The sequence below is a fragment of the Conger conger genome, chromosome 8 (genome assembly GCF_963514075.1).
Source record: "Conger conger chromosome 8, fConCon1.1, whole genome shotgun sequence".
In the NCBI taxonomy this organism is placed as follows: Eukaryota; Metazoa; Chordata; class Actinopteri; order Anguilliformes; family Congridae; genus Conger; species Conger conger.
Window position 1 is genome coordinate 50,322,209 of NC_083767.1, and position 27,931 is coordinate 50,350,139.

The 27,931-nt window shown below is 46.7% G+C and overlaps 1 protein-coding gene across 6 annotated transcripts in view; it reads left to right on the forward strand.

Moving 5' to 3' along the window:
* Nucleotides 1–254: 254 nt before the first annotated feature.
* kif21a (kinesin family member 21A) overlaps nucleotides 255–27,931 on the forward strand; it is a 40,179-nt gene continuing 12,502 nt past the window's right edge. For 3 of the 6 annotated variants that reach the window (XM_061251072.1, XM_061251074.1, XM_061251075.1), the window contains exons 1-16: nucleotides 255–622; nucleotides 16,557–16,779; nucleotides 18,168–18,350; nucleotides 19,285–19,434; nucleotides 20,732–20,863; nucleotides 21,030–21,197; nucleotides 21,712–21,827; nucleotides 21,925–22,120; nucleotides 22,529–22,718; nucleotides 22,876–22,939; nucleotides 23,243–23,449; nucleotides 24,671–24,718; nucleotides 25,815–25,899; nucleotides 26,167–26,290; nucleotides 26,401–26,589; nucleotides 27,281–27,480. In XM_061251072.1, coding sequence (XP_061107056.1) covers nucleotides 579–622; nucleotides 16,557–16,779; nucleotides 18,168–18,350; nucleotides 19,285–19,434; nucleotides 20,732–20,863; nucleotides 21,030–21,197; nucleotides 21,712–21,827; nucleotides 21,925–22,120; nucleotides 22,529–22,718; nucleotides 22,876–22,939; nucleotides 23,243–23,449; nucleotides 24,671–24,718; nucleotides 25,815–25,899; nucleotides 26,167–26,290; nucleotides 26,401–26,589; nucleotides 27,281–27,480 — 2,319 coding nt within the window. In that variant the 5' untranslated portion in view covers nucleotides 255–578. The remainder of the gene's footprint in view (nucleotides 623–16,556; nucleotides 16,780–18,167; nucleotides 18,351–19,284; nucleotides 19,435–20,731; nucleotides 20,864–21,029; nucleotides 21,198–21,711; nucleotides 21,828–21,924; nucleotides 22,121–22,528; nucleotides 22,719–22,875; nucleotides 22,940–23,242; nucleotides 23,450–24,670; nucleotides 24,719–25,814; nucleotides 25,900–26,166; nucleotides 26,291–26,400; nucleotides 26,590–27,280; nucleotides 27,481–27,931) is intronic. The other 3 variants (XM_061251073.1, XM_061251077.1, XM_061251076.1) reach the window with 1 other exon arrangement.

Consider the following 27,931-nt stretch of genomic DNA (forward strand, 5'->3'; position numbering starts at 1 on the left):
ATTTACAGTTAATATTTCATTTGCAGTTAATATTTACAGTTAATATTTCATGTTTGAAATGGGTTGGGCCTTTCCACGTCCTTATTTCCATATGTATAACACTACAACACGATTTGCAACTTAGTTCTATGTAGCTAACGTTGCGTGAAACTCGCCACTTTCAGTGCGTTCAGCTTAGAGGGCGTGGTTTGGTGACGCATTGCGGCTCGGGAACCGAGGCGCAGGAGCGCGCGTGTCCCTGCTGTCCCCGGTTGCTGTACAGACAAGCAAGACTCGGCAGCTACGGCGGATCGGAGCGTTCATTGAAAGAACGCTGTTGAATTCGGCCTTAACGAAGATGTCGTTTATGCAACAGGAAAATAGCTGAACCAATAAACTTTTTGTTATATCATAGTCCATTTTGTATTATGCTTAATATGACTGAGAGACGGACCTGAGCCAGTGCTATCGCTCTTGCAGTCTGGAGCTGCGTACTCGCTCTCGCCGGCCCATAAAAATAGAAAAACAACCCCACAGATAGATCTGATCCTACTTCTCGTTTGTCTTTCTACAATCAATAAATCTCTGACTGCAGAATCATGTCGGGCGGACAGGATGAAAGCTCGGTCCGCGTGGCTTTGAGGTAAGTCACTGACATTTTATTCCTTTTGCACAGTGATGCTGTGCTTTCTGATTGCTCATTCAGATGTACCTGCTAGCTTCTTGCAAGCATGCATCTCAGTCGGAGGCAAATGGCTGGTTTTCAGTGTCAGGGCCCGGTGCTTTTAAGTGATTGAGCCAGATGTACAGTTACAGTGTTCATCAGAGGACTTTTGATTAAATTCAGAGTAACGTTAACGCATTTGTGTATTGATGTATTGTCTTATATTAGCAAACGTATGCACTCAGTTGGTCTGCGTATTATTTTTTGATGACTAGCAATACCAGTCAGTTCGATAGCTGTCTGAAAATAAGTACAGCAGTTTTGGTAGCTTTGTAGCAAGCCAGCTAGTTGGCTAGCTGTTATGCCAGTATGCAGTATTATTCAACGCCAATAATACGTGAAATATCAAGATATTCAGGTTACTGAATACAATATGGGAAATGTACGATGAGATTCAGCTTCGCATCCATGAACTGGACAGCAAGGTGAACATATGGGCGGTGCTTTCGCTGGTTGTCTCTCAAGAGGGTGCCAAATGAGTGACGACATTACTGTTTAGTTACGGGTGAATCGTTGGAAAATCACGACCATGGTGATCACGACATTCCGCTTTGTTCATTTCTGGTCTTGTGCCCACGATGCCAAGCTCAAAATCGTAGGCCATAGTCCAAACAGGACGGTTGAACGACCCTTAATCGATGAATGAGCAGCTTTACTGACACTCCTACTGACAGGAATCGCCCACCCTGCATGCTTAATGTTGAAATTGTTGCTGAAAACAGGATTCTTTGTTTGCCGCTCCCTGACCGCCCAGGAATTAAATGCTTCATCATGACAATAAAAAGCTTTAGTGCTGCCACTAGCTTATTGCAGGGGTCCTCTTTTTTTTGGGCCTTCAGCCATTTTGACTGCACCTAGGCTATTTCAATGAAGAGCCACCGATAGAGTTCCATCATTTCACGAATAATCAACAGCTCAAAAGTCTTATTTCGCAATTAGCTAAACGTGTTGACATTGTGTTAAAACTGTCATAGGAAGATGATGAATGTAAGTGCCAACCTTGTTTTTACAGGCGAGCTGCCCCCTGCATTCTCAGTCCAGTACAGAGCTGTCAGGGTTAAAATGAAGGCGCATATGCCCCCTGCAGACCTGACACCCTGACTGACATGTGGCAGAGGGCAGGGGGCAAGGGGAATCCCTGCCAGCACACACTACTAAATCATAACGTCAATGTGACAGGACATGTACACTGTAACACTAAGAGGGAGCTTTAGTACACTGCAGGACGCTAATGCTGCTGCCCACTCTCCCCAAAAAATCAGTGTAACACGTCTGCTTCTTTGAATCCCCTCTCAGCTGAGGAGATCTGAGCAGGAGGTTGTGAATGTCAGCACCACTGATGTGGGCTGTCATGTCTTCTCAGCAGTTGACAATCTACCTGCGATAAATGGCAGCAGTCCTATTGCCCACGGAAGGGTTTACTTGGTATCCTGTTGCTTTGCGCCCTGTTGATATGCTCTGTTGGACTAAAATGTCACTGTTTCACTGTCAGTGCAATTATGACAAGCCCTTTGATATGGGAGAATTGTTGCAGATCATGTTTGACCTGTTGTTGGAGGAAAACATGACAGCAGCTCATGTAAGTAATTACGCATTGCAAATGCTTACCGTCTTTATAAAACAGCCATGCAGTAGGAAGTATTGTTTTCCTTGTGGCAGATCCTGTTTGATAGGTTTTTTGCTTTTGTTTTTAAAATGAAAAACTATAGCCTATTTATGCTTGGCATAGATTATACTGTGTGGTTGAAGGACTGTTGACATGCTTCTTGACTCCCATACAACAAGCATTGTTTTATCTCCAGTAATGACCTCTTGGCTAATCCTTGCAAAGCAGTTGTGGGGGTTGTTCACATCAGTGTCAGTGGAGCTGTGGGTGGGGCTCATCAGTCTCCCCTTGTGAAGGCCCATCACTCAGCCTGACCGGGGATCACAGAGGCAGTAATACTCTCATTATGTGTGTGTGTGGGCAAACCTGCTCTCTTTGTAGTGAGTCTGACCCTTCTGTCCACTCCAGTCCTGCAGTGCATCCCCATAACAAGCTGCTGCTACCATACTGTATACTCACACAGTCTGTGTTCTCACTACGGTTCGACCTGGAGGCTCTGTATTGGGTCACTTGGTCCATGATTTTATTGCTGGATTCTGCTGTTGCATTACTGGGACTGTGGGCTTATGTGGTTGTGATATTAGCTGTGTAGCTACCACAAGGCCATGCCCTGACATTGGCTTTCCCTTGTTTTCTCTCATACTGTAGCATTGCTTCAGATAGAGTGCTACCCATGACTGGAGTTTAGACTGTGCACATTTGTTTAGCAGACATACAAGTACATGCATAAAACTGACTCTACTGCATTTTGTTTTGTTTCTCAGTAAATAATGTGGCTTCTGCAAAAGGCTCTGCCAGACATTGCCACTGGATGCTAATGCTAACACCGATGACTGGGATGAGGCTGTGGGGAGTGGGATTGTTAGCATGAATGTACAACAGGCAGTGATGTCACCCCCTTCTAATATTCCACCAGGTGGACCACATGAACCTTTTGTTTGGCAAAGCAATTGTTTCATTTTGGATAGCTGCTAAGGCTCCCTGGCAAGCTAAGTGAATTCCATTTTGGTTAGCTGCAAATGTTGCTCTACAGGCTAATTGTGTTTTGTGCCAAGGTTGCTGGCCACACTAGTTTTATACAATGTGGCTTAGCAGTGAAGGTGGCATGTTCCATCCCTCATTGGATGGCACATCACACCTGTTATGTGTGTATTATTTCAGCAGCAACAGAGTGGAATAAGTGTGCAGATCGTAAAGGAAAGAGTTATAAGCCAGCCAGGCTCAGGCTGTGTGGGGTGAGGGTGGAGGCGAGGACTGAAATGACCTCTTCTTCCTCCCTTTCTCCTGCATCAGCTTCACGCCAATATCTTACACTGATTGTAGGTCCTGCTGCTGCACTCTGTTCAATTTATGATGCTGTAATAAGGCCCAGTTAATTTTGGAATGGTATCGCAAAAACCAGGAAGCATTGATCAGGACAGGTTTGATCTGATTTAGTGCACTTGGAATGTCACAGACCGCACAATATGAGTTATACTGTCTGTAACCTGAAAGGAACTAATGATGCTATGGCAACAAAAAGTAATTGCGTCAATGTGATCACGATGTGCTTGATTTACTGTAAGACAGGGAGGGTGGCCAATAAGAGAGACATTTATGGTGATGTATTTTACGGGACATATTCTTAATTCATAATTTAGAGTTAGCTCTTACTTACATTCATGTCAGAATTGAGAGTTATAATACCTATCCTCCCCCAAACTCACAGGCAGGTAATCCAGAAGGAAGGGTTATTTATATCTCTGGTGATAATTGATAACCATTCTGACTGTATGCGGTGTTGCTGTGCGCTAATCATACTGGGATGGTTTACATTGGTAAGAAAGCAGAGGTTTACAGAAACCTACACTTGATGCAAAAAGCAACTGGTCATTTCTTTCAAACAAAGATTTTCTTTCAGTTGTAAAAAGATATTAGACTTTGCATCATTTCCATTGATAATGGAATTATATAATGGATCATTTCTGCCTGACAATGCTGAACCAAAGGTTAATCTACTGGACCTTTTTGAAAGATTACCTCTTGTACATAGTGCAGTGGTGTGCCATACCGTCTCTATCAAATACTGACTGTGTTCAAGTGTTCAAGCCAATGATGGCCGGTGATGTAGCTACTACACATTTAGTGCATGTCATGTGGCCCAATGAGACCAGTTGATTGGGTGCTGCGATCTCGTGCACTACTGATTGATTGTAGTGGGAAAAGAATAGGTGTCTGACTGTACTCTTCAGAGACATGCTAGAGCTAGCTCAACACAAAATGTCGCAGCAACAGTATGGGCATTGAATCAAGATTTGGCATTAAAAATTCAGAGTAAACTGGAAAACTAGTAAATGGCAAGTTGCTAAGAAAACAACATAGGCTGGTTTGCAACAGGGACTCCTCAGGTAAAGCAAGAAGATATACAGGAAACTTGGTCCCCTTGATAACAAACAGTCTCTGCATTGGAACGACAGCTGGAGCTCTGTGATCTAATAGGCAGAACAAATCCACTGACACCTGTAAGTCTCCAGTATACAGCGATATCGATTGCTTCGTTAGCATTCGGTTTGCTTGAGATGCCATCTGAACAGGAGCTGAGAAGACTGGTGAAGCCACAGCATTGAAAAATGTCCATAAGGCATTAACAAAACTATAATAGATAATAGTTACCTGCAGCAAGAAGAGCAGCTCCTCTTCCCCTTCTGTCTTGTCTTTGTTGTGCAGTACAGGTAATAGGGCAATTAATTATGGCCCTGTCATTGTGTGTGACTCATTACTCATGGGAGCATTGTAATATTTGGCTACGGTATGATTTAACCGCTTATACAATTCAATATACAGCACCTAAAGCATCTGAGCGTAGAAGTGTGCAATGTATGGAGCCATTGTGTGAGCTTTCATTGTTCACTTTGACAATGCGGTGGGTGGGTTTGAGGGGGGCATGTAGCTCTCAGGCCATCGTTGTCATGTGAGACACACCTGTTGAAAACAATGACCCGTCCAGAACAAAGGCTCTCCTGCTCACATTGTTCCTGTCCTCAGGGCTTTCTGAAGGCAGGCTCTGCCCCAGGTGAGTGGTACCGGGTGGTACCCCCCCCCCCCCCCCTCCCCCCCCTTCCACCTACCAGACGAGAAGTGTATCTCTTTACAGTACAGATTCTTTCAAGAGTCCTGTGGTACTGTAATTTATTTCCAGTGTCCATTTGACTGTATTTACGATACCTCTTATGATGTCTTGTTCTTTATAGTGCAGTACCATAGCATAACGGAGCGTTTTCACACCTGTCCATTTAAAAAACTATTTGGTATTAAGTAAACTAAATGATTAAACGAGTGTTCTTCTCAGCATGTATTTCTCAGTGAAATCAAACCCCGATGTCTCGGAGCCACAAGCTACAGTAAATCCTGGCAGCCGTACAGGGCACAGATTATTTTTGTACAAGACATCCCTCAGTATAGCCTACACTTAAATCTCACACGCACGGAAATAACCTCTGACCGCAGAGTGCTCGGTGCACGCGCGAGGTCCAGAGGAGACCGGGCTTTCTCCAGGAACCCCCCGGACCTGGGTTCTGTCGGCCTGCACCATCTGCTCCTGTGTAAAACTGCACCGCTGGGCCGTCTAGCGCACTGCCACATGTGTGCTTGCTTACGAGCTTAAGGCACAGAACGCCAGCAAACACTCCATGAAAAACAAATTGTGGGTAATTATATAGTAAGTTGCCTGTGTTCTCCCCGCCCATATACACTGTACTTCTCTTGTCTCTCACTTGAGTTTTTTTAAATTTTTTTTACTCTTCCTTTGAAACACTGGAAGTGGAAGTGTAATCCTGCAAATCTCTCTGACTGGTGAAAGTAATCAGCGCGTTGACTTTCTTCACCTGGCTTTTCACGTGCATTGTGCTTGTCTCTTGAACTGGAGTGACTGGCTCAAATGTGAAATCCCATTTTTTTTTCTATCACTATTGTGTCTTTGTGTATCACGTTTTAGACTAGCAAAGAGAAACTCACAAAAACATCAGCACGCTGCATTACACACCACACATACTGTAAAACTACACCGCAGTGTCCTGCACAGTAAAACGTGAGCACACAGCTACAGGGCATTGCACTGCACTTGGCCACAGAGTTGCTCATCTGAGCGAGCTGCAGTCAGAACCTCTTTCTGTAGTCCCAAAGACACCCACAACGGCTCGGCCCAAAGGTCAGACAAACGGCCGATCGCTCCCAGGGCTCAAAAAACAGATAGTGCTGTGTGTTTCCTAGGCTTGTTTTCTCTCCGTCAAGACCTTTCGTGTTGAAGGCCTTTTATTTTCAGATCGGTGAGTCAGCAGAATTTTCTCTTCGTGTCTGAGACTTGTTTCTTTGCGGACTCCTGTGATGTTTCCTAGAAAACATAAAGGCAGCTATTAGTGAATAATTTGAAAGAATTGCATCCTTGAGTGTATTCAGACACACACACCTACTTTGCACATTTGTTAATACAAGTCCCTTTTTATTGTTGATAACCTTTTATTGTTTGAAAATACAGAGAGCCACGGCAGCGTTTTAAATGATTCGCTTTTTAAAGTTGTACCAACATACCGTGGAAGTCTGTGAAAGAGAACGATGTATTGATGTATATCTGGCTTTGTGCTGACTTAAAAGGGAAAGGTTTAAAAGTGCATCGCTGCATGGTGCTTGTCTGAACCTGTGCTTCTAATACTGTCTGTTCATGGTAGTCTGTACTCTATTTCTTGATAAAAAGGAGCGGGCTTCCTATAGTACACCGTGATAGTAATAGGGGTGCTGGAGCAGGCAAATCATACGTTTATATGCAAATTCAGTCTCATTAGCATGTGTGTGGGTGAGTTAAACCTGTAATTACTGCAAACCACTGCAAAGCTCAAATGTGTGTGTGTGTATGTGTGTGTGCTAGTTCGTGTGGCAGATTATTTCTGAATATGCTTGGTAGAGACGAAAAGTGAAGAGGAAGAGGTAATTTCAGTACCTTTCCCCCGGTATTGTTTGGGCAATACCGGGGGAAAGGTAGACAAAACATTTGCTACCATACTGCCCAAACCTAGTTGCAGAAAGATGAACCCATTTGTAACAAGCACAGGCATAGCGAATCTTAAATAGGCCCAGATTGTCTCACTTGGGAACATTCCAATCAATCATTTAGTTCCTTGCAAGACATCCCACGTGCACTAACAGTCAGTCCATGCAAATACTGCTTCATACAGATTTTTTGAATGAAATTAATGTTTTAAAGTTCTGTTTTTCTGCAAACTTTTCTGCAAAGCCTCATAGTCTGATGTATCTTTGTTCTATGCCGTTTCACTGTGGAAAGAAACCATTGACACTCTCTCAACCTCCAGGCTAAACTCCCTACCACGAATTTAGGTGTATATGGTTTAAAAGAAAAGCATTTATGTAGTTTCAGAAAATGGCCAGCTAAGCGGTCTCACTTATTATGAGGAAAAATGTGTCCTGTGTTCAGTGTTGACCAGCTGTGCCTTTGTCCAGATGTCTGTGAGATGTTGAGCAGATTTCTGTATTTCGGATATAGGTCTCTGGCTTTAGTCATTGCGTAAATGGGACAGAATATCTCCCACAGATGAGGTCTGTTCCCTCGTTAATAGCTCACTCTGAAGAAGGGAGAAATCACAGACATGATGGAGGCATGCGTACTATTTGTAATTTTGTGGGAAACTAAAGCTAAGGCTGGGGTGGCAGGCTGTGTGGTCCCTGCACATCTCAACTCCCCGTTGTCTGTCTCCAGTAAATTGCTGCGGCAGCAATACATCTGATAAGCAAAATAATTCCTGTGGTGTGATTGCCAGACTAAAAAAAAGGCAGAGAAAATGTTTGTTGTCTCTGCTGAGTTCAGATAAATACATGTACTTCAGTCCCTGGGGTGAGTCCAATAGGTAAGATGGATGGATGCGTGGTGTCTGATGTATAAGGGGAAATGGGGTGGGGAAATTGGCAGCGTTTTCAGGCAGGGTTTTGTAAATGGGTGTGGGATTGCTTGCGCTCGTCACCCTCCTCAGACTGTTCATTGGTTTACTCAGGCTGTCTGGGGGTGAGGGGCGTTAACATCATTCTGGAGCCCTGCCCTCAAGCTGGGCCCTGTCTCCCCCTCCTCTGCTGCTGACCAGACCCCTAATCCCTTAAATCACCCTGATAGCAAAATTCATTGTAAAATCAACTCTGCTAAAGTACATTTAACTGTAATGGAATACGTTTAGTTCCAGTTAGACCCCACTGCTCTGTTGGATTTTACACTGAGAATCTTTCTGATTCTGTTATTCCGCCAGCCTCTGGGGCCCCATTGCCAGCCCACCCCACTATACATCATACCCCCCCCCCCCCAACAGACCACCAGGATGGGGGTGGATTATGCTAAAGAGCCGTGTCCACCTGCTGCTTCCATGGGCAACGATATGCAAATGCTGCTAATCTGCTCATACATATTCATAAGGATGGTACAAAAACCCTGGAGAGAACCAAAACCGTGAAACTGTAAGCAACTCAGATGACACTTCAACTGCCCCATGAAAGGCTGCATTTCCGAGTCACAAGATCCTTAACTTGTTCCTAAATTATTAGGCCTAGGCCTGGATTCAATCAGCATTTGTCCTTAACTTTGGCTCCCACTTGAATGCAATTGTTTGTGTTTTTCTTCGATCACTCACCAAACTTTGCAATGAACAAATTTGAAAGGTTGATTTATATCTAACTGAGAGTCAAAAGTTCAGGACCCATGTTGATTGAATCCCTGCTGTAGTGTTTTTTGAGGCACACACGCCCTCAGGCTCATCTCATCTCTGCCTTTCATGTTTCCCCACCGACCCCAGACAGCGGCCGTCTTGCCCCCAGTCCCATGTTTTGTCATTGTCTGCTGTGGCCTTTGTGGAGGTATCCTAGCCACCGGCCCTCTGTTTGCACAGAGCTGTCAGTCTTCTGTCAACATGTCACGCCTGAGCAACAGTGAATCCTGAGTTTTACAGGGGGGGAGGGGGTGGGCAGGCAGGCGGGCATGGCAGGTGCTGGATTTGGGCCTGAACTCTCTTTCCCAAACCCTGCTGCATTCTGTGGCTGTAGCAGTGGGCCTGTTCATATCACAGCGGGCCTGTGGGCACACCACCGCTGGAGGACTGTCCCTGGGGCTTAGAAATATCCTTCTTTGTTGGACCCTGGTGAATTTAGAAGTGTTTTAAAAGTGGCTGTAGAAGTTTCTGGCTTGTCTGTGGGTAAAAGACATTTCCGGTTGCCAAGGCCTCTTTTGTTGAATTCCCCTTTGTGCTCTAGGGACACTCTTCTTTTTTCCCCTCATCTGAAGTGATGAGTGACTGAAGTACTGTCTTTTCCTGTTAGCCGAATGCAGGGAACTCTGCACAATGCCCTCTTATCTGGGAAGCAGCAGTACGCACACCAGGTAGAGCAGACCTGTATGGACACTCATATGTCCTGCAGGGCACAGAACATAGCAAAGTTAACGGGTTGTTTTTGAAAGGGTGGAGCAAAGTTAACGGGTTGTTTTTGAAAGGGTGGAGCAAAGTTAACGGGTTGTTTCTGAAAGGGTGGAGTATAGAAAATCGTGGACTGCACTGTGTACACAATCTGTTTGGACTGGACACATCAGGCACATACTTTTTCCATAGTCACTGCAATTGTTGGCATAGATGAAGCTCCCAACGCCCAGCAGTACTTCTGCAGCTGAAGTTGGAGTTTTTCTTTCATTTGGGAATTCTTTCACTTGCCCCCCGGCAGAGCCTGTTTTGACCTGTAGTATTGGCTGGCATAATTATGATGCGAATAGTGCATTTCTAAATCGTCAGGTTTAATCTTTACATTACATTTAATGAGTAGGGCCTGGGGGCTAGGAGTGATTTAGCAATCAGAGGACATTTTTTATTTCCCAGAAAAATCATCACCAACTATCCGTCAGCCTCACATGTTGTTTCTTGTTTCATTTTCTTTAGTGCATGTCAATCAGCTTAAAAATCTGAGAACTACATTCTGGGCCACTAGCATCTTTGTTAAAAAAAGATCACATTTATTATCATTAATAAGATTTCAACATTACAATTAGTTTTGTTTTTGTAGACTGGCATTGAAATAAATCCTTCAGTAAGATTTCAGCACATTAGAGACTTTAGCTTGGTATCAACGTTACCCTGGGCAGTGCTGCAGAGAGGTCAGTTTGTTTAAGGGTGCTTAAAGCCAGTGGGGTTACAGTACTCTATTTTTAACATTGCGGTGGTGATGTCATTTCTCTCCTCTGCGGGCTGTGAGGGATTTGGGTGAGCGATTTGATTTGACATTGTGACATGAAGTGGCCGTGCAGTGTTTGTCTTCCAGGGCAAACGTCCCTCTCCCCCTGCATACGTCCATCCGGTAACCCGGCAGAGCTGCAGGGGCCCAGGATAGAGGAACAGGTTGTTCGGTGTTGTATGTCACCTGACGCCTGTTATGTAAAGCAGGTAATTATCCTCAGACTGTCAAGGGTAGCGAGACAGCAGTCGAGTAGTCTCCAGTGGTGGAGAGAGAAAGCCTTCTTGCTTTCTTGCTGTGGGCGTTTTAATGCTGAGATGCACGGAGGCTTGACTGTCATTGAGGCTGGCACAGGGTGTTAATTTATATTGACCGGCACAGTCTGGTACCATGGTCACAGTCACCGTATTTAGTGGCACAGCCCGGTACTGTGGTCACAGTCACTGTATTGGGTGGCACAGCCCGGTACCGTGGCACTGCCTCTGTTAGCTGTGTTTCCTGCCCGTGTCTCTTTTACCAGGCGGGATCAGCTGGTGATGATGTAGGGTGCAGGATAAAGACCCTCTCCTCTGCTTCTCCACACAGCATGAGTGGCTCTGAAAGGCACACCAGGGCATCCGCCCAGCTAAAATACTCACGGAACCCTCCAGAATCTGCAATGTAGTGCCACTGTAGAGCTCTCAGAATCCAATAACAATACCAAAAGAAGCAATCACACATCATTTGATCCATAATGATTCTGAATGCCCTGTCATTGTGTGTAATCTATGTCCTATAATGATTAAAGCTTTGTCTCCAGGCCCTCGGTGGCTTAATGATGGCACTGACATTTCTCTGTCCTGTATGACGTCAGACAGAGAAAGCAGAGACAACGTCTTGTGTCCTGGTTGATGAGCTAAAATCGAATCAACCTCCAGTCTCCGGAAAAGGCTTGACGATAAATTGCTGGTGTTTATGGTAGACCGTAAGGAAATGACTGGCGTATGGTAAACACTGTAATACTGTAATACACTGTAATAACAAAAAAAAATGGCCTGTTTTAAGTTGTTTAAATGTGTGCTGCATAGGGAGAGATATGGAGGCGTTTGTTAGTGAGGTGTGGAAGGAGACAGCCCAGCTTCCCGCTGACTGTAATTGGAGTAATGAGGCTGACAGCTGGGGGTTTGCTGCAGGAGTCACATGGTGCAGCTTGCTGTACATTACTACACACACCACAGAGCTGTAGTACAACTCTGCACACACACTGGGGTCATAATAGAGCTACTATAACTCTGCACACTCTATGACTATGGCTGGGCATTTGTCACGGAAGTCAGGGGTGCCACGGATTCCCCAAATGCTGTATTCTGGAATGCCGTGGGATCCAGATTCCCATCCCTGTCAGTTGTTGTAATCAGAGGTTTGACGGCCCATCAACAGCACTCCTTGCCGATTACAGTAACGTCGTCAGTGACAACAGGTGCTCCACCAGAGACTCAAACCTTGTAATGTACAGTGACCCTGTTTTTATTATTTTAATGATGCAATTTGAGCATACATGTTTCTCACAATATCCTGGTCAATGAAAGACACAGTAACTCTTGCACCAAGGAAATAATGCACCAGCCTAGCGACCCATTATACTCAGATTTGTTCCTCGTGGCAATGTGAGATGTATTAATTTAGCACATCAATGTTTAAAACACTCTGGTACCGCTTTTCTCAGTTTTACTGTGATTTTCAAGAACTTTTCTCAGACTTCTTTGTGACTTTAGCCAATATTGTCCATGACAAATACTGAGCCTTAGTTATGACAGAACTGTACTGTAAGCCCACACACATAGTGAATTTAACACTGTGTACTGTAACTCCACACACTGCAGGCATATCTCTCCATACAGGAGCTAGACTGCACTGTAGGCACTGGCCCATCAGGTTGTCTTTCCTTTCTGTTCTGATATGGACTGCCGGTTAGCTTGCTGTGCTTGTGAAGGCTCAGTTTTCAGAGTGACTGGTTACCTCTGTGGAAGATTGAGCAGGACGCCAGGGGAATAGGTGGGGCCCAGGGCTGGTGGGGCCCAGAGCTGAAGGGGGGGGGGAGGTGTGTGGGAGAGATTAGAGAGGCCAGGGGCGGTGTAGAGAGGGAACACACTCCCAGCACTGTCTCTGAACTGCTCACCCTCGGCTACTTAACACTCATTACTCCACACACCCAATGATTTATTTAGGGCCGCATTATAACAATGTTATGGGTCTGGCCTGCAGGTCTGGGCGCGCTCATAAGCGTGCGAGTATCCTTTCACGCCCGCAGGACACCGCAAGCATTCTGGCTGTGGCAGGCAGGCAGGACCGAACAGCACGCGCGGCACAGAGAAAGCACATTACGAGCCCATTAGACCAGGCCTTGCCCATCTGAATGCAGCTCGGCCTACTGCTCGTGTCTGTGTTTCTATGAGACAACGTGATTCTCTGCCTTTGTTCCTGCCGCTGCTCCGATTTCCTGTAATCAAAGCTGGAGAAACCCGGAAACTAACCGGGCCGAAGATTGGAGCGTGTTCCCTGCCACGGCCCCGTGCGTCTTACCTGTATGCGGCAGAACAGAGTGAGCTCTGGCTCAGAACCCATCCAGAACAGAGTGAGCTCTGGCTCAGAACCCATCCAGAACAGAGTGAGCTCTGGCTCAGAACCCATCCAGAACAGAGTGAGCTCTGGCTCAGAACCCATCCAGAACAGAGTGAGCTCTGGCTCAGAACCCATCCAGAACAGAGTCAGCTCTGCCACGCCTCTGCTCAGAGAAGAGCTTTAATTTACACTAGTCTTTGGGAAAATAACAGACGTGCTGGCGCTAGCTCACAATATCCACTCACTTACCTCATTCACTTTTGTGGGACATTGGAAAAAACCTCTGTTGTCTGTTACCATTCAGTGTGAGAATTTTGTATTGGCTTTCATGCCTTTTAGGACTGTGTAATTGACTTGGATTAGGCTTGCATGTTTTGCAGTACGTAGCCTGTAGCCATCATAACGTTCCCCACACGCTGCGTAGTCGCACTGCTTTTTGTCCTCCCTAGGGAAGTCAAGGTGCTGCTTGTGGTGTGCTGTTACCATTCAGTGTGAGAATTTTGTATTGGCTTTCATGCCTTTTAGGACTGTGTAATTGACTTGGATTAGGCTTGTATGTTTTGCAGTACGTAGCCTGTAGCCATCATAACGTTCCCCACACGCTGCGTAGTCGCACTGCTTTTTGTCCTCCCTAGAGAAGTCAAGGTGCTGCTTGCGGTGTGCAGTTGTTCTGGTGCTGTTCCAGCTGGCACTGTCCGACTGCCGCAGTCTGGAAGAGTAGCTAACCTCCTTAGTGCGGGTATCGTCTCAGAAGAGATCCTATCTGCGTTTATTTCACCGTAACTCCAGTTCTCTTCTGTATGAATGCGCAGTATGCACTAGAGAGCTCAGGCAATGCCGTTTCAGAGGTATGGAAGGCCAGTATTTATCTAGCTTGCTGTAGCTCACATATTTGTCTGGGGGCACACAATCTAATCTGCTAATACAGCAGAGTGCCTGCTGAAACGTCAGCACAGTATCAGTGTGCACAGTATCCAAACCTGCCACCTTTGTGTCTATTCTCAAAACCATTATTGCACCCCCCCCCCCCCCCCTTACAATATTATAAATACACACAATAATGAACGTGTTTGCAGGCACATACACCCACACTCCTCCAGGTCTCATTCCCCACACTGTGTCAGTCTCTCAGCCATCTGGTCCCCCAGAAGTCCTGACCTCAGCGCTTTCCCCACTGCCTTCACTGGCCTGCCTCCACAAATAGAGCCCCCAGCCCCCAGCTCCCAGCCCCCAGCGCTCAGCCCCCTGTGCTCAGCCCCCAGTCCCCAGTCCCCAGCCCCCAGCCCCCAGTGCTCAGTCCCCAGCCCCCAGCCCCTAGTGCTCAGCCCCCAGCCCCCAGCCCCCAGCCTCCAGCCCCCAGCGCTCAGCCCCCAGTGCTCAGTCCCCAGCCCCCGGCCTCCAGCCCCCAGCGCTCAGCCCCCAGCAGCCCCCGCGACTCCCCAGGCCAGCACTGCTATCTGCTCAGGGTGGGGGGAGAGGGAGGGGGGCACGGTCGCTTAGTTTCTATTCCCATTTCCCTCTCTTTATCCCATGCTCTTTGTGTGTCATCTGACATTCAAGCCTATTGAATAAACCCTTTCAAACATGCAGTTCCTGCACTTGAAGCAAGCTGAAACACCCTTTAGTCCAACACAATATAGCGCAATATTGCACGCTTTTTAATGAATATACTGGTGGTGGTATTGAATTTATAATCAACCCTTTCTTGGACACAACCTTTCTACTTTTTGTCTTTTTTGTACAAAATTAGTATCAAGCGTGTTGTTGCTTGTGCACTTTTTGAGAAGCGTCAGTGTAGTAATGTAGGAAAAATAAATAAATAAACCACACGTGCAGATTAAACTTGGATCGGATGTAAATTTTTGGCTGTTTTACGGGGCGCTGGCCTGTGAGATTAATGTGGATTCTCTCCTCAAATCCTGGCCTAATGTAATGGTGCAGCTGAGAATGCACATCCTGCATAAGAGCAGCCCCTGAACTGGACATGGTTTTCATTTTTCTTTTTTTAGATAAATACATGTAATGTCATATGAAATGAAGAGTACTGAATTCAGCACTATTCTAAAAATACTGCCCACTGACTTTGCTCCAAAATTAGATGGGCCTATTGAAATTTGGAGCTAGCTACTTTGGTGTATGCCGGGTGTGTTTGTCCATAGAGAGCGCACACGCATGCGTGCATGCTTTTGCAAACTTGTGCTCACACAAAAACATACATGCACACACACCCTCACTCTCTTTCTCTCTCTCACCCCCACCCTCCTCCCTGCCCACCCTTGCTCCATCCTTCCTTCTTTACTGGTCTCGTTGCCTCCCTCTCTTCATCTCCCTCTCTCTCCCTCCCTCTCTCCCTCTCTCCCTCTCCCTCCCTCTCCCTCTCCCTCTCTCTCTTTCCCTCTCCCTCTCCCTCTCCCTCTCCCTCTCCCTCTCCCTCCCTCTCCCTCTCCCTCTCTCTCTCTCTCTCTCTCTCTCTCTTCCCTGGGCAGGGGTGTTAGGTACAGTAGCAGAGATTTGGTGTCACGCAGACACAATATCAGCTCTGTCGTTCGAGCGGAGATTCGTGTTCTTTGTCCATGTCCACAATGCAGGCCTTATGCGGTGAGTCATGGTCAGGTGACTCCTGGCCGTTTAGTCCGTTAGCCCAGATTTCCCCGGCCGACGGCCTGGACCTGAGCACAGAGGGCAGATTGTAGGGCGCGTGCGGAGAGGGCGTTCGCCTGCTCGTGAGGAAATTGCCCCTGTTTATACCCCATAAAGAAAAATAACTGAGAAAAACACGGAGTGTCAGTGTGTATCTAGCCTTTTTCCAGTGTTTTTTCCCCTGTAGCGCTGAGACAGAGAGTGTTCTGTTTGTATGTGCTGGAGTCGACAGGGAACATTCACACTCACACAAACTCTCCGTCCCTGTCTCTCTAACACGCATTTGCTGTACACTCGTACACCCTCTTGCTTTCTCGCTGTATCACACACACGCATGCAAACGCATAGACACAAGCACACACGTAATGTGTATGCACACATGCAGTATGCCGTCCACACACACATCCTGATGTGACAGTGTGAATCCTGTGGTCCTGAGAACTGTAAGAGCATGAACCCAGAGGAAAGATTAAAACAGAAAAAACCTGCAGGACTTTCACGCATGTGGAATGTCTTCCTTCGCCCTTAATGAAGACCAGCTTGAGCTTTGAGAATAGACTGTAAAAGCCTTCTTTAAGCCTGTTTGCATATTATTTCCTGTTATTTTGGACTCACGTGCCATAATGTCATATGGGATTTAAAGTGAAGTTATGGTGAAGGACTGATCTTTACTGCGTTAATGTGTACATTTCAACCTCATGGCATGTTCCCATAAACCCTCTCCCCCTTGGTTACGTGTTTTCGTGTGGTCCCCGCCTCCAGGATCCGCCCCCAGCTTGCGCGGGAAAAGATCGAGGGATGTCACATCTGCACGTTTGTGACGCCCTGCGAGCCCCAGGTGATTCTGGGAAAGGACAAGGCCTTCACCTACGACTATGTGTTCGACATGGACTCCCAGCAGGACGCCATCTACGCCAACTGCACAGAGAAGCTGATTGAGGGCTGTTTCGAGGGCTACAACGCCACCGTCTTCGCCTATGGCCAGGTGAGCTGCCCCGAGATCTCCGCTGGACTAGGTTAGGTTCCCCCAAAGTCACCTTTAATGGGAAGTGCTTCAATGAAGAATACACAAAATGTCACATAATGTTGTTTAGCTAATTCAACATTCATATCTTTTTATAACAGTGTCAAGATAAATTGGGTTTATTTATTTAAAATGGTTTATTTTATTTTTACTGCTGCGCCTCAGCAATCCTTCTGCTTTAGTGTTAGTTGGGGCACACGGTAGTCATCATCCTCATGACCCTAGCCAGGAATAAGCAGGTTATTGTGCTATATTTTAGATTAATATCATTTAATGCAATTGTGTCAGAAGTGCTGCAGAGATACAGTTTCAGCCTTGCCTTTACAAAGCTGATTTACCCTTACACATGTGCATGCCTCAAATAATCTGTTAATACAGTATCAGATGTGCTTTCTTATGGCGATACTAAGTTCAGTATTCATTTTCTTACTGCTATATTCATGAACATTAAGGCATTCCTCTCTATCCATTATGTTAGCCTTAGCAGTTCTCTTTTTCACAGTGCAGTGCTCTGCCTTTCTCTTAATCCCAGAGCTCGTCCTTTTCTCCCTTGTTCACACATTTTTTCCTCATTTTTCTGCCTGTTGCCATGATAGCAGAGCGGCTCCATTAGCGGTATCGCTGACGTCCAATGGGAATGCTCTGAAAGTCTAGATTTAAATGTGCCTCCTCTCATTGGATCATCTGTTAAACTTGGCCTCTGACCTTCCCTCCCATGGCGGCACACCTGACCTACATCCTGAAAGCGATTCCGTTGGGCCTCCCACTGCTCCCAGCTCCCCACTTCATTTGGCTTGCCTGCGTATTTTTTCCCTGTGTCTCCTCGAGGATAAATACCTGCTTTATTCCAGTCCTGCAGTCTCAACTGCCCTCTGTTTGTGCGCCTCATCCACTCACACCATGAGAACAGTGCCATCGTTGTACAGGTCCTACAGTACACCATCGACACGTAACACCACGGCCCCCAGCCTGCCCTCTTAAAATATATTACTCTGAGTGAGCCTGATGTTCAGTGGGGAGTGAACCTGTGGGATGAGAGTGGAGAGAGAGCTCAGTGAGGTTCTGCACTGGAAAAACCCAAACATAAATAAATACAATTTTAGTCTTGTGTTCAGACTTAAAATCTTATTTTTAAATAAGCTAAATAAGATGAAAAAACTGACTCATTTCAAGATTTGCCAGTGGAATACATTTTTTTTTACTTTTGAAACAAACATTAACTTAAATATTTTCTACTTGATAGAAAAAAAGACAAAAAATTCATATCACAAGACTAAAATGCTAAGACAGTCACCGTTTTGCAGCGGGTGTGGCTGAATGTGTTTAAAACGGGGGTGTGTGTTCTGCAGACGGGCTCAGGGAAGACGTACACCATGGGCACGGGGTTCGATGTGAGCATCACGGATGAGGAGCTGGGCATCATCCCGCGCGCGGTCGGCCACCTCTTCAAGGGCATCGAGGAGCGGCAGCAGGCCGCCGCAGAGCAGGGGCGCCCCGTCCCCGAGTTCAAAATCAACGCCCAGTTCCTGGAGGTAGGCTTCCGGGCCCGGCCCGGAGGGAGGCCTCGCAGCTGAGGCCCAGCTATTTCTGGCCCGGTTTAAACAGAGGAGTCGTGATTTATCCAACCCTCCTAACCCCCACCTTCTTTACCCCACATTTATAAATGTTACGGTAGGCCAGAGCAGCCCACAGCTGTTGACTGCAGAAGCAGGTTGGGGGTTGGGGGTGGGGGGTAGATGGGTGGTGACAAGTCTGTCAGTTTGTGAACATTCTAGTTGTAAGTGGTCTTTTGAGAGGCGACAGATGTGATTGGTGTTGTGCAACACCGTCAATTATTAACGTGCTGGAGTGTGTGTAGGGTACAAACAAACTTCTAAATTGGTCATCTTACAGTCCGTTTTAGAGTTATTTAAGTACTGCAATGCAATGAAAATATTTGCCCCCTTCCTGATTTCCTCTATTATTGCATATCAAATTTAACCATAGGCAAGTGTGGCCCACAGCTGTTGCCTGGAGAAGCGGGTTGGGGTGGGGGATTGGTGGTTGTGGGCAGTTGGCTGTGTGTGCAGCTTGTTCCCATATGCAAGGATCAGCCACTAACTCCACTCAGGAAGTGCAGGAAAGCTGGATTATCACTACAGAATAACAGCTACATAACTTTCTCTCTTCACACCCTGCATTCGATGTCCTCCCTGATCATGATAATATCATGAAGGCACTTTTCCAGTTCTGGTGTACACTGTGCTTTAAACACACATGTCCTGTTTGCTTGCTACTGTGGAAGTGCCAACAAAGTGAATCGTGTTGAAGAACAACTTCACTCTAAAATCATTTTTTCATGGGAAAGGATTTTGTACAGCAGTAAAATTCTTAATAAAACAATTACAATGTGTACCTGATTCTTGAGGATTGTTTAGGATAAAAGGTGAGAATTTTGGAAATTGCTGTGTGTGTTCCCTGTCCTAGCTGTATAATGAGGAGGTCCTGGACCTGTTTGACTCCACGCGGGACATCGAGGTCCGGAAGCAGAAATCTCACATTCGGATCCACGAGGACGCAACTGGGGGAATCTACACTGTGGGAGTGACCACACGCACCGTCACCTCCGAGGAAGAGGTCAGTGCGTGTGTTTGTGCATTCACGTGTGTGTAATGTGTGCAGGTTTAATGTTTATTTCTATGTGTATGAATACAATTTAGGAAAATTAGAAATTTAATTGAATTAAATTTTAATGTTAATGTGTTGATTTGTTGGGCTCTTTTAAAAAATGTATTTTATATGCATCAATATCAACATCCGCCAATCATGCGCATAGCTGCTGATATCAGGGGCATAGTGTTTGTTAGGTAGCAAGCATGCTTAGCATGCTGGTAGCTTGTTTGCAAAATGGATAGTTCGCAAAATGGCTCCAAAAAGAATAGGACTTTCTTCTGTATACTAATTCTAATAAAAAGATTGAGTACCGCTATACATAGTGACACTCGTCAAAAACAACAACAGAAATCATGACATCTGAAACACTCCAGCTCCAGCAGTAAAGAGCAGAGCTTGCAATAGCCTGGTAAACCACGGACCTGACAATGAGAGGAACCAGCCGGCCGGCACCTCGTCTGCAGCGAAGTTACAGCCACCGCTGCCGTTTTCAGCGGCCCTTTGAACATAATTACGAGGTTCCCCGAGAGAAAATTTGGAACTGAGAATGTTAGCCGATCCTTATAATGACAGTCGGCCAGTGTGTGAACCTTTTAGTTGTAAGCGGTCTGTTGAGAGGCAACAGATGTGATTGGTGTTGTACACCATTAAATTCATGTGTAGCAGAGTGTGTAGTGTACAAACAAATGTATTGTGGCAGGATAATTTAAACCGTCTAAATTGGTCTTACAATTTGTTTTAGTTTACTTTGTAAGCACTAGCTATACAGAGCTGACTGGGAGCATACTTTGAAAGCTATCTTTATTGTTCTTTTGTGTCAAGGTATCTATTCAGTTATTCTTTTCTTGCTGTCTGTATATAGCACATTTCTGTATCTTTCAGCCTGTGGTATATGCAAAGGCCTAAATAGTAGAACTTGTTGTTTTAGTGTTGTGAATTCATATGTAAACAAAACATGCTGCGATTCTGTTTTGTTCATTGCTGTGATCCACTCTCTTAACTTGTTTTTGTTCTGCATGATCAGTGCTGAGTTAAATATGCTAAATATGTGTGGGCTTTTATTTTGTATGGTGGAGCTGTGTATATTGTGTATAATGTTGTACAATCAGTGTAAGTATGTGTTGTGTGTAGAGTGTTTGTGTGAATGCTGTTCGTGTGGAGTGTTTGTGTGAATGCTGTTCGTGTGTAGTGTTTGTGTGAATGCTGTTTGTGTGTAATGCTGTTGGCTCAGTATGTATAAGAATGTATGTCTCTCTCTCAGATGCTGCAGTGTCTGAAGCTGGGTGCTCTCTCTCGCACCACGGCCAGCACACAGATGAACGTGCAGAGCTCTCGGTCCCACGCCATTTTCACCATCCACCTGTGCCAAGTGCGCGTCTGTGCCCCCGACAACGTACGTGGCCCCTCCCTCCAGCACTCTGCACGCTGCCTTCACACGCTTTTACACTGTCACAAACGCAGACCCGGCTCTGCTGTTCATTTCCCGCCACGTCCAATGCCGTTGCTCCAACGTTGAGTCTGATCTCCTGCCTTCTCCCCCCGGTTACGCTGTCGAGCAGGAGGGCGAGATGGACAACCGCTTGGCCAACGGCTCCGAGGAGATGAACGAGTTTGAGACCCTGACCGCCAAATTTCATTTTGTGGACCTGGCCGGTTCTGAGAGGCTGAAGAGGACGGGGGCGACTGGGAACCGCGCCAAAGAGGGCATCTCCATCAACTGTGGGCTGGTGAGAGAGACAGGCCCGGGTCGTAAAACTCACAGACACAAACACGCTTCTGTTTTAGCTCTCTGACATGGTCGCCCATTACCACAGCTCTGCTGCGTACAGTCACAATAACAGGCGGCACAGCGGGGTGGCTGTGAGGAAAAACCTTGGCCACTCAAATTGAGAGAAGTATGTTCCCACAATGTTACTGGAATGTTTTGTCAATGTTATAACATTGTCAGTACACGACAGCAACATTGTGAGTATGTTTTGCTTTAATTGGGTAAACACCTGCATGCAGAACCTGAGGAGAACTATCGCCTCATAGGCAGTTTTAGTGGGTTGTTAACACTGCAGAGGACACCAGCAGTAAATAATCCACCTGTCTTCTCAATTGGGGAGATGTGCTAACCAGTGCCACCTAGTGGTTGTGGTGGACAATGCAACTTTCAATATCATCTTTAACTGCATTTAAAGAGCATGTTGACTTTAATGACAAAGCACTGGAAAGTCAGATGTCTTTTCTTGTTCTTAGTTGGCTCTGGGAAACGTCATCAGTGCTCTGGGGGACCGGAGCAAGCGGGCGACGCATGTGCCTTACCGTGACTCCAAACTCACGCGCCTGCTGCAGGACTCGCTAGGTGGAAACAGGTCCGACGTCACCGTCTTTATGCTGCTGAAACCATGAAAACTGCATGTTTTTGCCGTCCACACTTTGTGTGAACGTCGTTCTGTTGACTTTTTTCAGCCAAACGGTGATGATCGCCTGCAGCAGCCCGTCCGATCGGGACTTCATGGAGACCCTGAACACGCTCAAGTACGCCAACCGTGCTCGCAACATAAAGAACCGGGTCATGGTGAACCAGGACAAGGCCAGCCAGCAGATCAGCGCCCTGCGCACAGAGATCGCCCGGCTGCAGATCGAGCTCATGGAGTACAAGACGGTGAGTCAGGCAGACAGACAGACAGGCTGACAGACAGACAGACAGACAGACAGACAGACAGGCTGACAGGCAGGCAGACAGACCGACGGGCGGGCAGACAGACAGACAGATGGACGGGCAGGCAGACAGGCAGGCAGACAGACAGACAGGCTGACAGACAGGCTGACAGACAGGCAGACAGACAGGCTGACAGACAGACAGGCTGACAGACAGGCAGGCAGGCAGGCAGACAGACAGACGGACGGACGGGCAGACAGACAGGCAGACAGACAGACAGACAGACGGACAGAAAACAGGTGGAAAGAGAAATCGGATGTAACAGATGTTACACATCCCCCATTCTTCTTGTCTCATTTCCTCTCTCTTTCATTCCCCCTCTCTGCTGTTCTCTGGCCTCTCTCTGTAAAGGGCAAACGGATGGTTGGAGAGGATGGCATGGAGGGTATCAGTGACATGTTTCATGAGAACTCCATGCTGCAGACGGAGAATAATAACCTGCGTGTGCGTGTGAAAGCCATGCAGGAGACCATCGATGCACAGAGAGCACGGCTCACACAACTGCTCAGCGACCAGGCCAACCAAGTGCTCGCCAGAGCAGGTGAAGTGCGTGTGTGTGTGTGTGTGTGTGTGTGCGTGCATGTGCGTGCATGTGCGTGCGTGTGCGTGCGTGTGTGTGTGTGCGTGTGTGTGTGATGAAGTGTGTGTGAGAGATAAAGTGTGTGTCTCTATTGTATTAATCACCCTCTGTCCTCCAGGCGATGGAAATGAGGAGATTGGGAAAATGATCGAGAACTACATCAAAGAGATTGAAGACCTCAGGTATGGAACCTGTGCCCACTTGCTGTGTGTGTGTGTGTGTGTGTGTGTGTTTGCACGTGTGTGTTATGGTATAGAGCTCATGCCCACTCTGTGTGTATGTGTGTATGTGTGTGTGTGTGTGTGTGTTATGGTACAGAGCCCATGCCCACTCGCTGTGTGTGTGTGTCATGCTATGGAGTTGATGCACACTCACTGTGTGTGTGTTATGGTACGGAGCCCATATCCACTTGCTGCATGCGTGTTGCGGTGTTCCGTAACCATGGAGCTTGTGAGCCGGTCTGATTGGCCGTTGGCTGTCTCCAGGGCGAAGCTGCTGGAGAGCGAGGCGGTGAATGAGAACCTGCGGAAGAGCCTATCCCGTGCCTCCTGCCACTCCTCCTACTACGGAGGCCCCACCCCCTACTCCTCCTCCTCCTTCATCGCCCCCGAGTCCGAGACCTCCGACATCATCGAGATCGCCAAGAGAGACATAGAGAAACTCAAGAAGAAAGAGCGCAAGAAGAAGAAGAGGTAGCCATGCCCCAGTGTGTGTGAGACCATGAGCAAGAGTGTGTGTTTGTTTAGCACGGGTGTGTGCAATGGTTTAAAGTATTGCCGTCCGCAGTAAGCCTGTGTGTTAGTGTCGGTATTTCTGATATCCTGAGTATAAGATAAGCTGTGGGTTCTTGTTTGTGTGATGCTGCAGTAGCGCTGTGTGTGTGACCTATGAGTAATCGTGTGTGCAGATGTATGCCTATGGTCTGTGTGTGTGTGCATGTGCATCTACTGAACATGAATGCGGTGACAGTTCATGTTCTCGATTTGAGGCCGTGGCTACAGGAAGAGCAGATCTGAAGAGATTGCCACAGAAGAATGGGAAAACACAGGCCTGTTTTACATCATCTGTTATAAACAGATACCATCTGTACAGTATTGAAAAACGCACTATGAACACACATGTGCTGTTGGAGCTCTATAGTTCTCTCAACTGAAGTACAGCCTTTGAACAGCTCCATTTTTTTTGTCACTATTAAATCCAGAATTGTGCTGCTCCTCAAAACTGGTCATTCAAAAAGGTTCTACAATCTTATAGGCTGATTTCACAATTTGTGCCTCATCACATACAAAACCCTTTCCATATTCTTTCTGGTCAGTTGAGTTAATAATAACAAAATAATCTAGTGTTTTTGATTATTCTGGAAAGCAATGTTTTCTGTGCTATCAGTTACACTGACCTGTAGCTGTCTGTGTGTCATTTAGGCAGTTCAGAGGCACACACTTTTCCCATTTGGGGGGTTTTGTGGAGAGGACCTGGAATGTGGATGAACCGCAAGTGAAATTGCCTCTGAAATAGGATTTCAGACATTTAAGGAATTTTCAGTTCAAAGTCAAGGCTACGTTTCTTGTCTGTGATTAATGGGAGGACCATTTTATTGTTCTCAGGGACACTGTGCCAGTATTGTGTCAGGGAGGTGGTAATCACGCAGACTTACTGTATGCTTATCTTGTTGTGCTGTCGTTGGAAGATATAGGGCTGTAATATGCAGCTAGGCGAATTGCATTGACGCCTTCGCAGGGTTTTTGGCAGCAAAGTATTTTCAAGTACACAGCTACTCTGTGTCAGCATAATGGGTATGGAGCCACTGCAGGGTACCTTGTTGATAAAGCTTCCAGCCTTGCGGCACTGCGGTTGGGTCTCTGACCTCTCTCCCTCGCTGCTCTCTCTGCTCTCTGGTTTGCCCCCTCTCCAAGGCTCCAGATGCTGGCGGAGAGTCGGCAGGAGGAGGTTGAGGACGACAGGTTTGCTCAGTCGCTCTCGCTCGCTTTTCTAATCCCGCTTTGGTTTCGACAGGTAGTTGCCACACCCAGAGGAAAGCCCACTGTCAGCTGCTCTAAACCCCCTCCAGTTCCCCTCTGACCCTACCCCCAGCTCTACCCCCCTACTCCCAGCCCTACCCTCCTGCCCCCAGTCCTTCCCCCCTACCCCCAACCCAACCCTCCTGCCCCCAGCCCTACCCCCCTGTCCCCACCCCAACCCTCCTGCCTGTCTGTTGAGGGATGCCCACACCTCCGTGCCTTTAAGCCCCTCCTAATGGGGTGTGGGTAAACCAGGCATAAACTTTGACAAAGTGACAAACAAGACTACTAAACAGCCTTTAGACCACAGAAAAACTTTGTTTGGTTATTAAAGTAAGGTTATTTTTACATACATTTTTACACGGAAAAAGCAACCACTAATAAAATACAGAATACTGAATTTTATCGCCCGCAGGAATTTGGATGCATAAAACATAATAATATATACAAAATAATTAGTTTATCTTGCTCTGTGGCCTGCATCTCTGTGTGTGGAGATTTTGACTAGAGCGTGTGGGTTTAAGGAATGTGGTCTGGTAACTACCCCTTCCTTGCTTTTTGCTGTCCTGCTTTTTTCAGTTTGATCACCGGATGATTTGAACTGTTTCCCCTTCATTCACTTTGCAATGTCACCTCAATCGTTCCCTAACATCTCAGATGGATTTTAACAGTCATCTCATCAGATTGTGTTATTTTTGATGATTTATCGGCTGGAATGTACAGAATATGCTTTGCTTCCCTTGTTTTTTTGCTTTTTTAATCAAGGTTGTGTGTGACGTTGTTCTGTTTATAAGCACAGCTATCGCCAGCAAACAGCATGATAAATCACAGTGTGCTTTTGGCATTCAGTTCAATGTCTGAATAAATGTGCTTCATGTATCATTGAGGATGTAGTTTATATCTAGCACCTCTTATAACCAATAAATAATGAACAAATAGTAACTCTAGATGCGTCCCTTCATATTAACATGAGTGAAAGGCAAATTTTAAGTCTGCCAGTTGGGAATGGTTATCTCATCTTGCTTTCTGTCTCTCTCAGTGTGGTCAAGGAAGACGCTGGCAATGAGCTGGAGAAAGCATCGGAGAAAGAGCTGTCTGAACAAATCAATGAAGAAGCTGAGATGGTATAGTGTGCTAATCAGTCTCTTAATCACTGGTTGAGTTACTGGGCTGGGTTGCCAATTATTAATGTTAACTTAAAATGGCTCATGAACAGTCATTTATTCAATAGAGAGATTCATGAAATCATTGGCTGATGATTTTGCTTATATTGCGTTTGTATGCACAATTTTCATGGGTAGTGTCACAAACCTCTGCAAGACTCTGCATTGACTCAATAGGTTTTCTTAATTTCCCATTAGACTAATCTTGTGAGCCTGTGGTTCCTTCAGGATATGCAGGAAGGAAGTGACCACGACGAGGGAGATGATGAAGATGACGAAGAGGACGATGAAGAGATTGAGGCAGAGGCAGAAGACAGCTCAGACGATTCGGACTCTGAGCTGGATGAGAAAGGTACCGTACACCCTCCCGGTACGGTCAGTCCAGACAGAGACAGCAGGGTGGCTAATTCTCCCAGGGGAACACGGGCCCTCATGGAGCTGTGCTGTGTGTCTGTGCTGCAGAGAACTTCCAGGCGGACCTGGCCAACATCACGTGTGAGATCGCAATCAAGCAGAAGCTGATCGACGAGCTGGAGAACAGCCAGCGGCGTCTGCACACGCTCAAGCTGCAGTACGAGCAGAAGCTCATGATGCTGCAGAGCAAGATCCGAGACACGCAGCTGGAGAGGGACCGCGTGCTGCACAGCATGGGTATGACTGCTCCGCATGACCCCTACAGGGCCCTCTCTGACCCCTACAGGGCCCTCTCTGACCTGTACAGGGCCCTCTCTGACCTGTACAGGGCCCTCTCTGACCTGTACAGTCCAGAACCGTCATGCTGAAAGAGCCCATTAAGAACCATAATGACCATTACCAGTGCGTGGGTACGACTGCTCCGCACGAACCGCTCTGACCCCTACAGGGCCCTCTCTGACCTGTATAGTCCAGAACCGTCATTCTGTAGAGCCCATTAAGAACCATAATGACCATTACCAGTGCATGGGTACGACTGCTCCGCATGAATCGCTCTGACCTCTATAGGGCCCTCTTTGACCTGTACAGTCCAAAACAGTCATTCTGTAGAGCCCATTAAGAAGCATAATCCATGTGTTCTCCATGAAAGCTGCATGACAGGGTTCACAAATTGAAGTAGCTTTTCTTTCGTTGTTGTCATATCTACTATCTGAACTAGGCATTGTTATCGATACACCTGGGTTGCTGGCAAGTGCCAGTCCAATATAAGCTTCCACCATAAACATGTAGCTCTCTTTCTGCAACATTGAAGATATTATATTAATCTGTACCATCGTTGTTAAACAGTCTTGTCTAGGACAGCACCTCCAGCTAGCACTTCAGGGGTCTTATAAGCAAACACTCACCCCCCCCCCCCGTTTATCCACAGGCTCGGTGGAGACGTACAGCGAGGACAAAGCCAAGAAGATCAAGGCGGAGTACGAGAAGAAGCTGAGCGTGATGAACAAGGAGATGCACAAGCTGCAGGCGGCACAGAAGGAGCACGCTCGGCTGCTGAAGAACCAGTCCCAGTACGAGAAGCAGCTGAAGAAACTGCAGCTCGATGTGTCCGAGATGAAGAAAACCAAGGTACGGTCCAGGCCTGTACACTGACGTGTCTCTTACAGGGCCCCACCCCGTCCTGTACATCGCCCTGACGCTCACAGGGCCCCACCCCGTCCTGTACATCGCCCTGACGCTCACAGTGCCCAACCGTTTCCACTACATTTCCCTGGCCTGTCTGGTACAGCCTACTTAGTGCAATATACTAGACAGGACTAAGCTCCACCTGCCGGTGAGCTGCAGAATAGACGTCTGGTACACGAGCTTGGTAGAGCACTAGGCATTCGTCAGCCATCTGCTTTGTGAATCATTTTCCCCTGGGAACAGCAGATAATTACAGTAAGGCCAGATACTTATTAGCTTTCAGGAAAAACAATGCTCTTTATAATAATACAACATGTGGATGGTTTGGAGCTGGTGTTCAGAACTAAACAGCAGTTGGTATTTTAGGCATGGTTAGCCTTGACAGTCTAAAAAT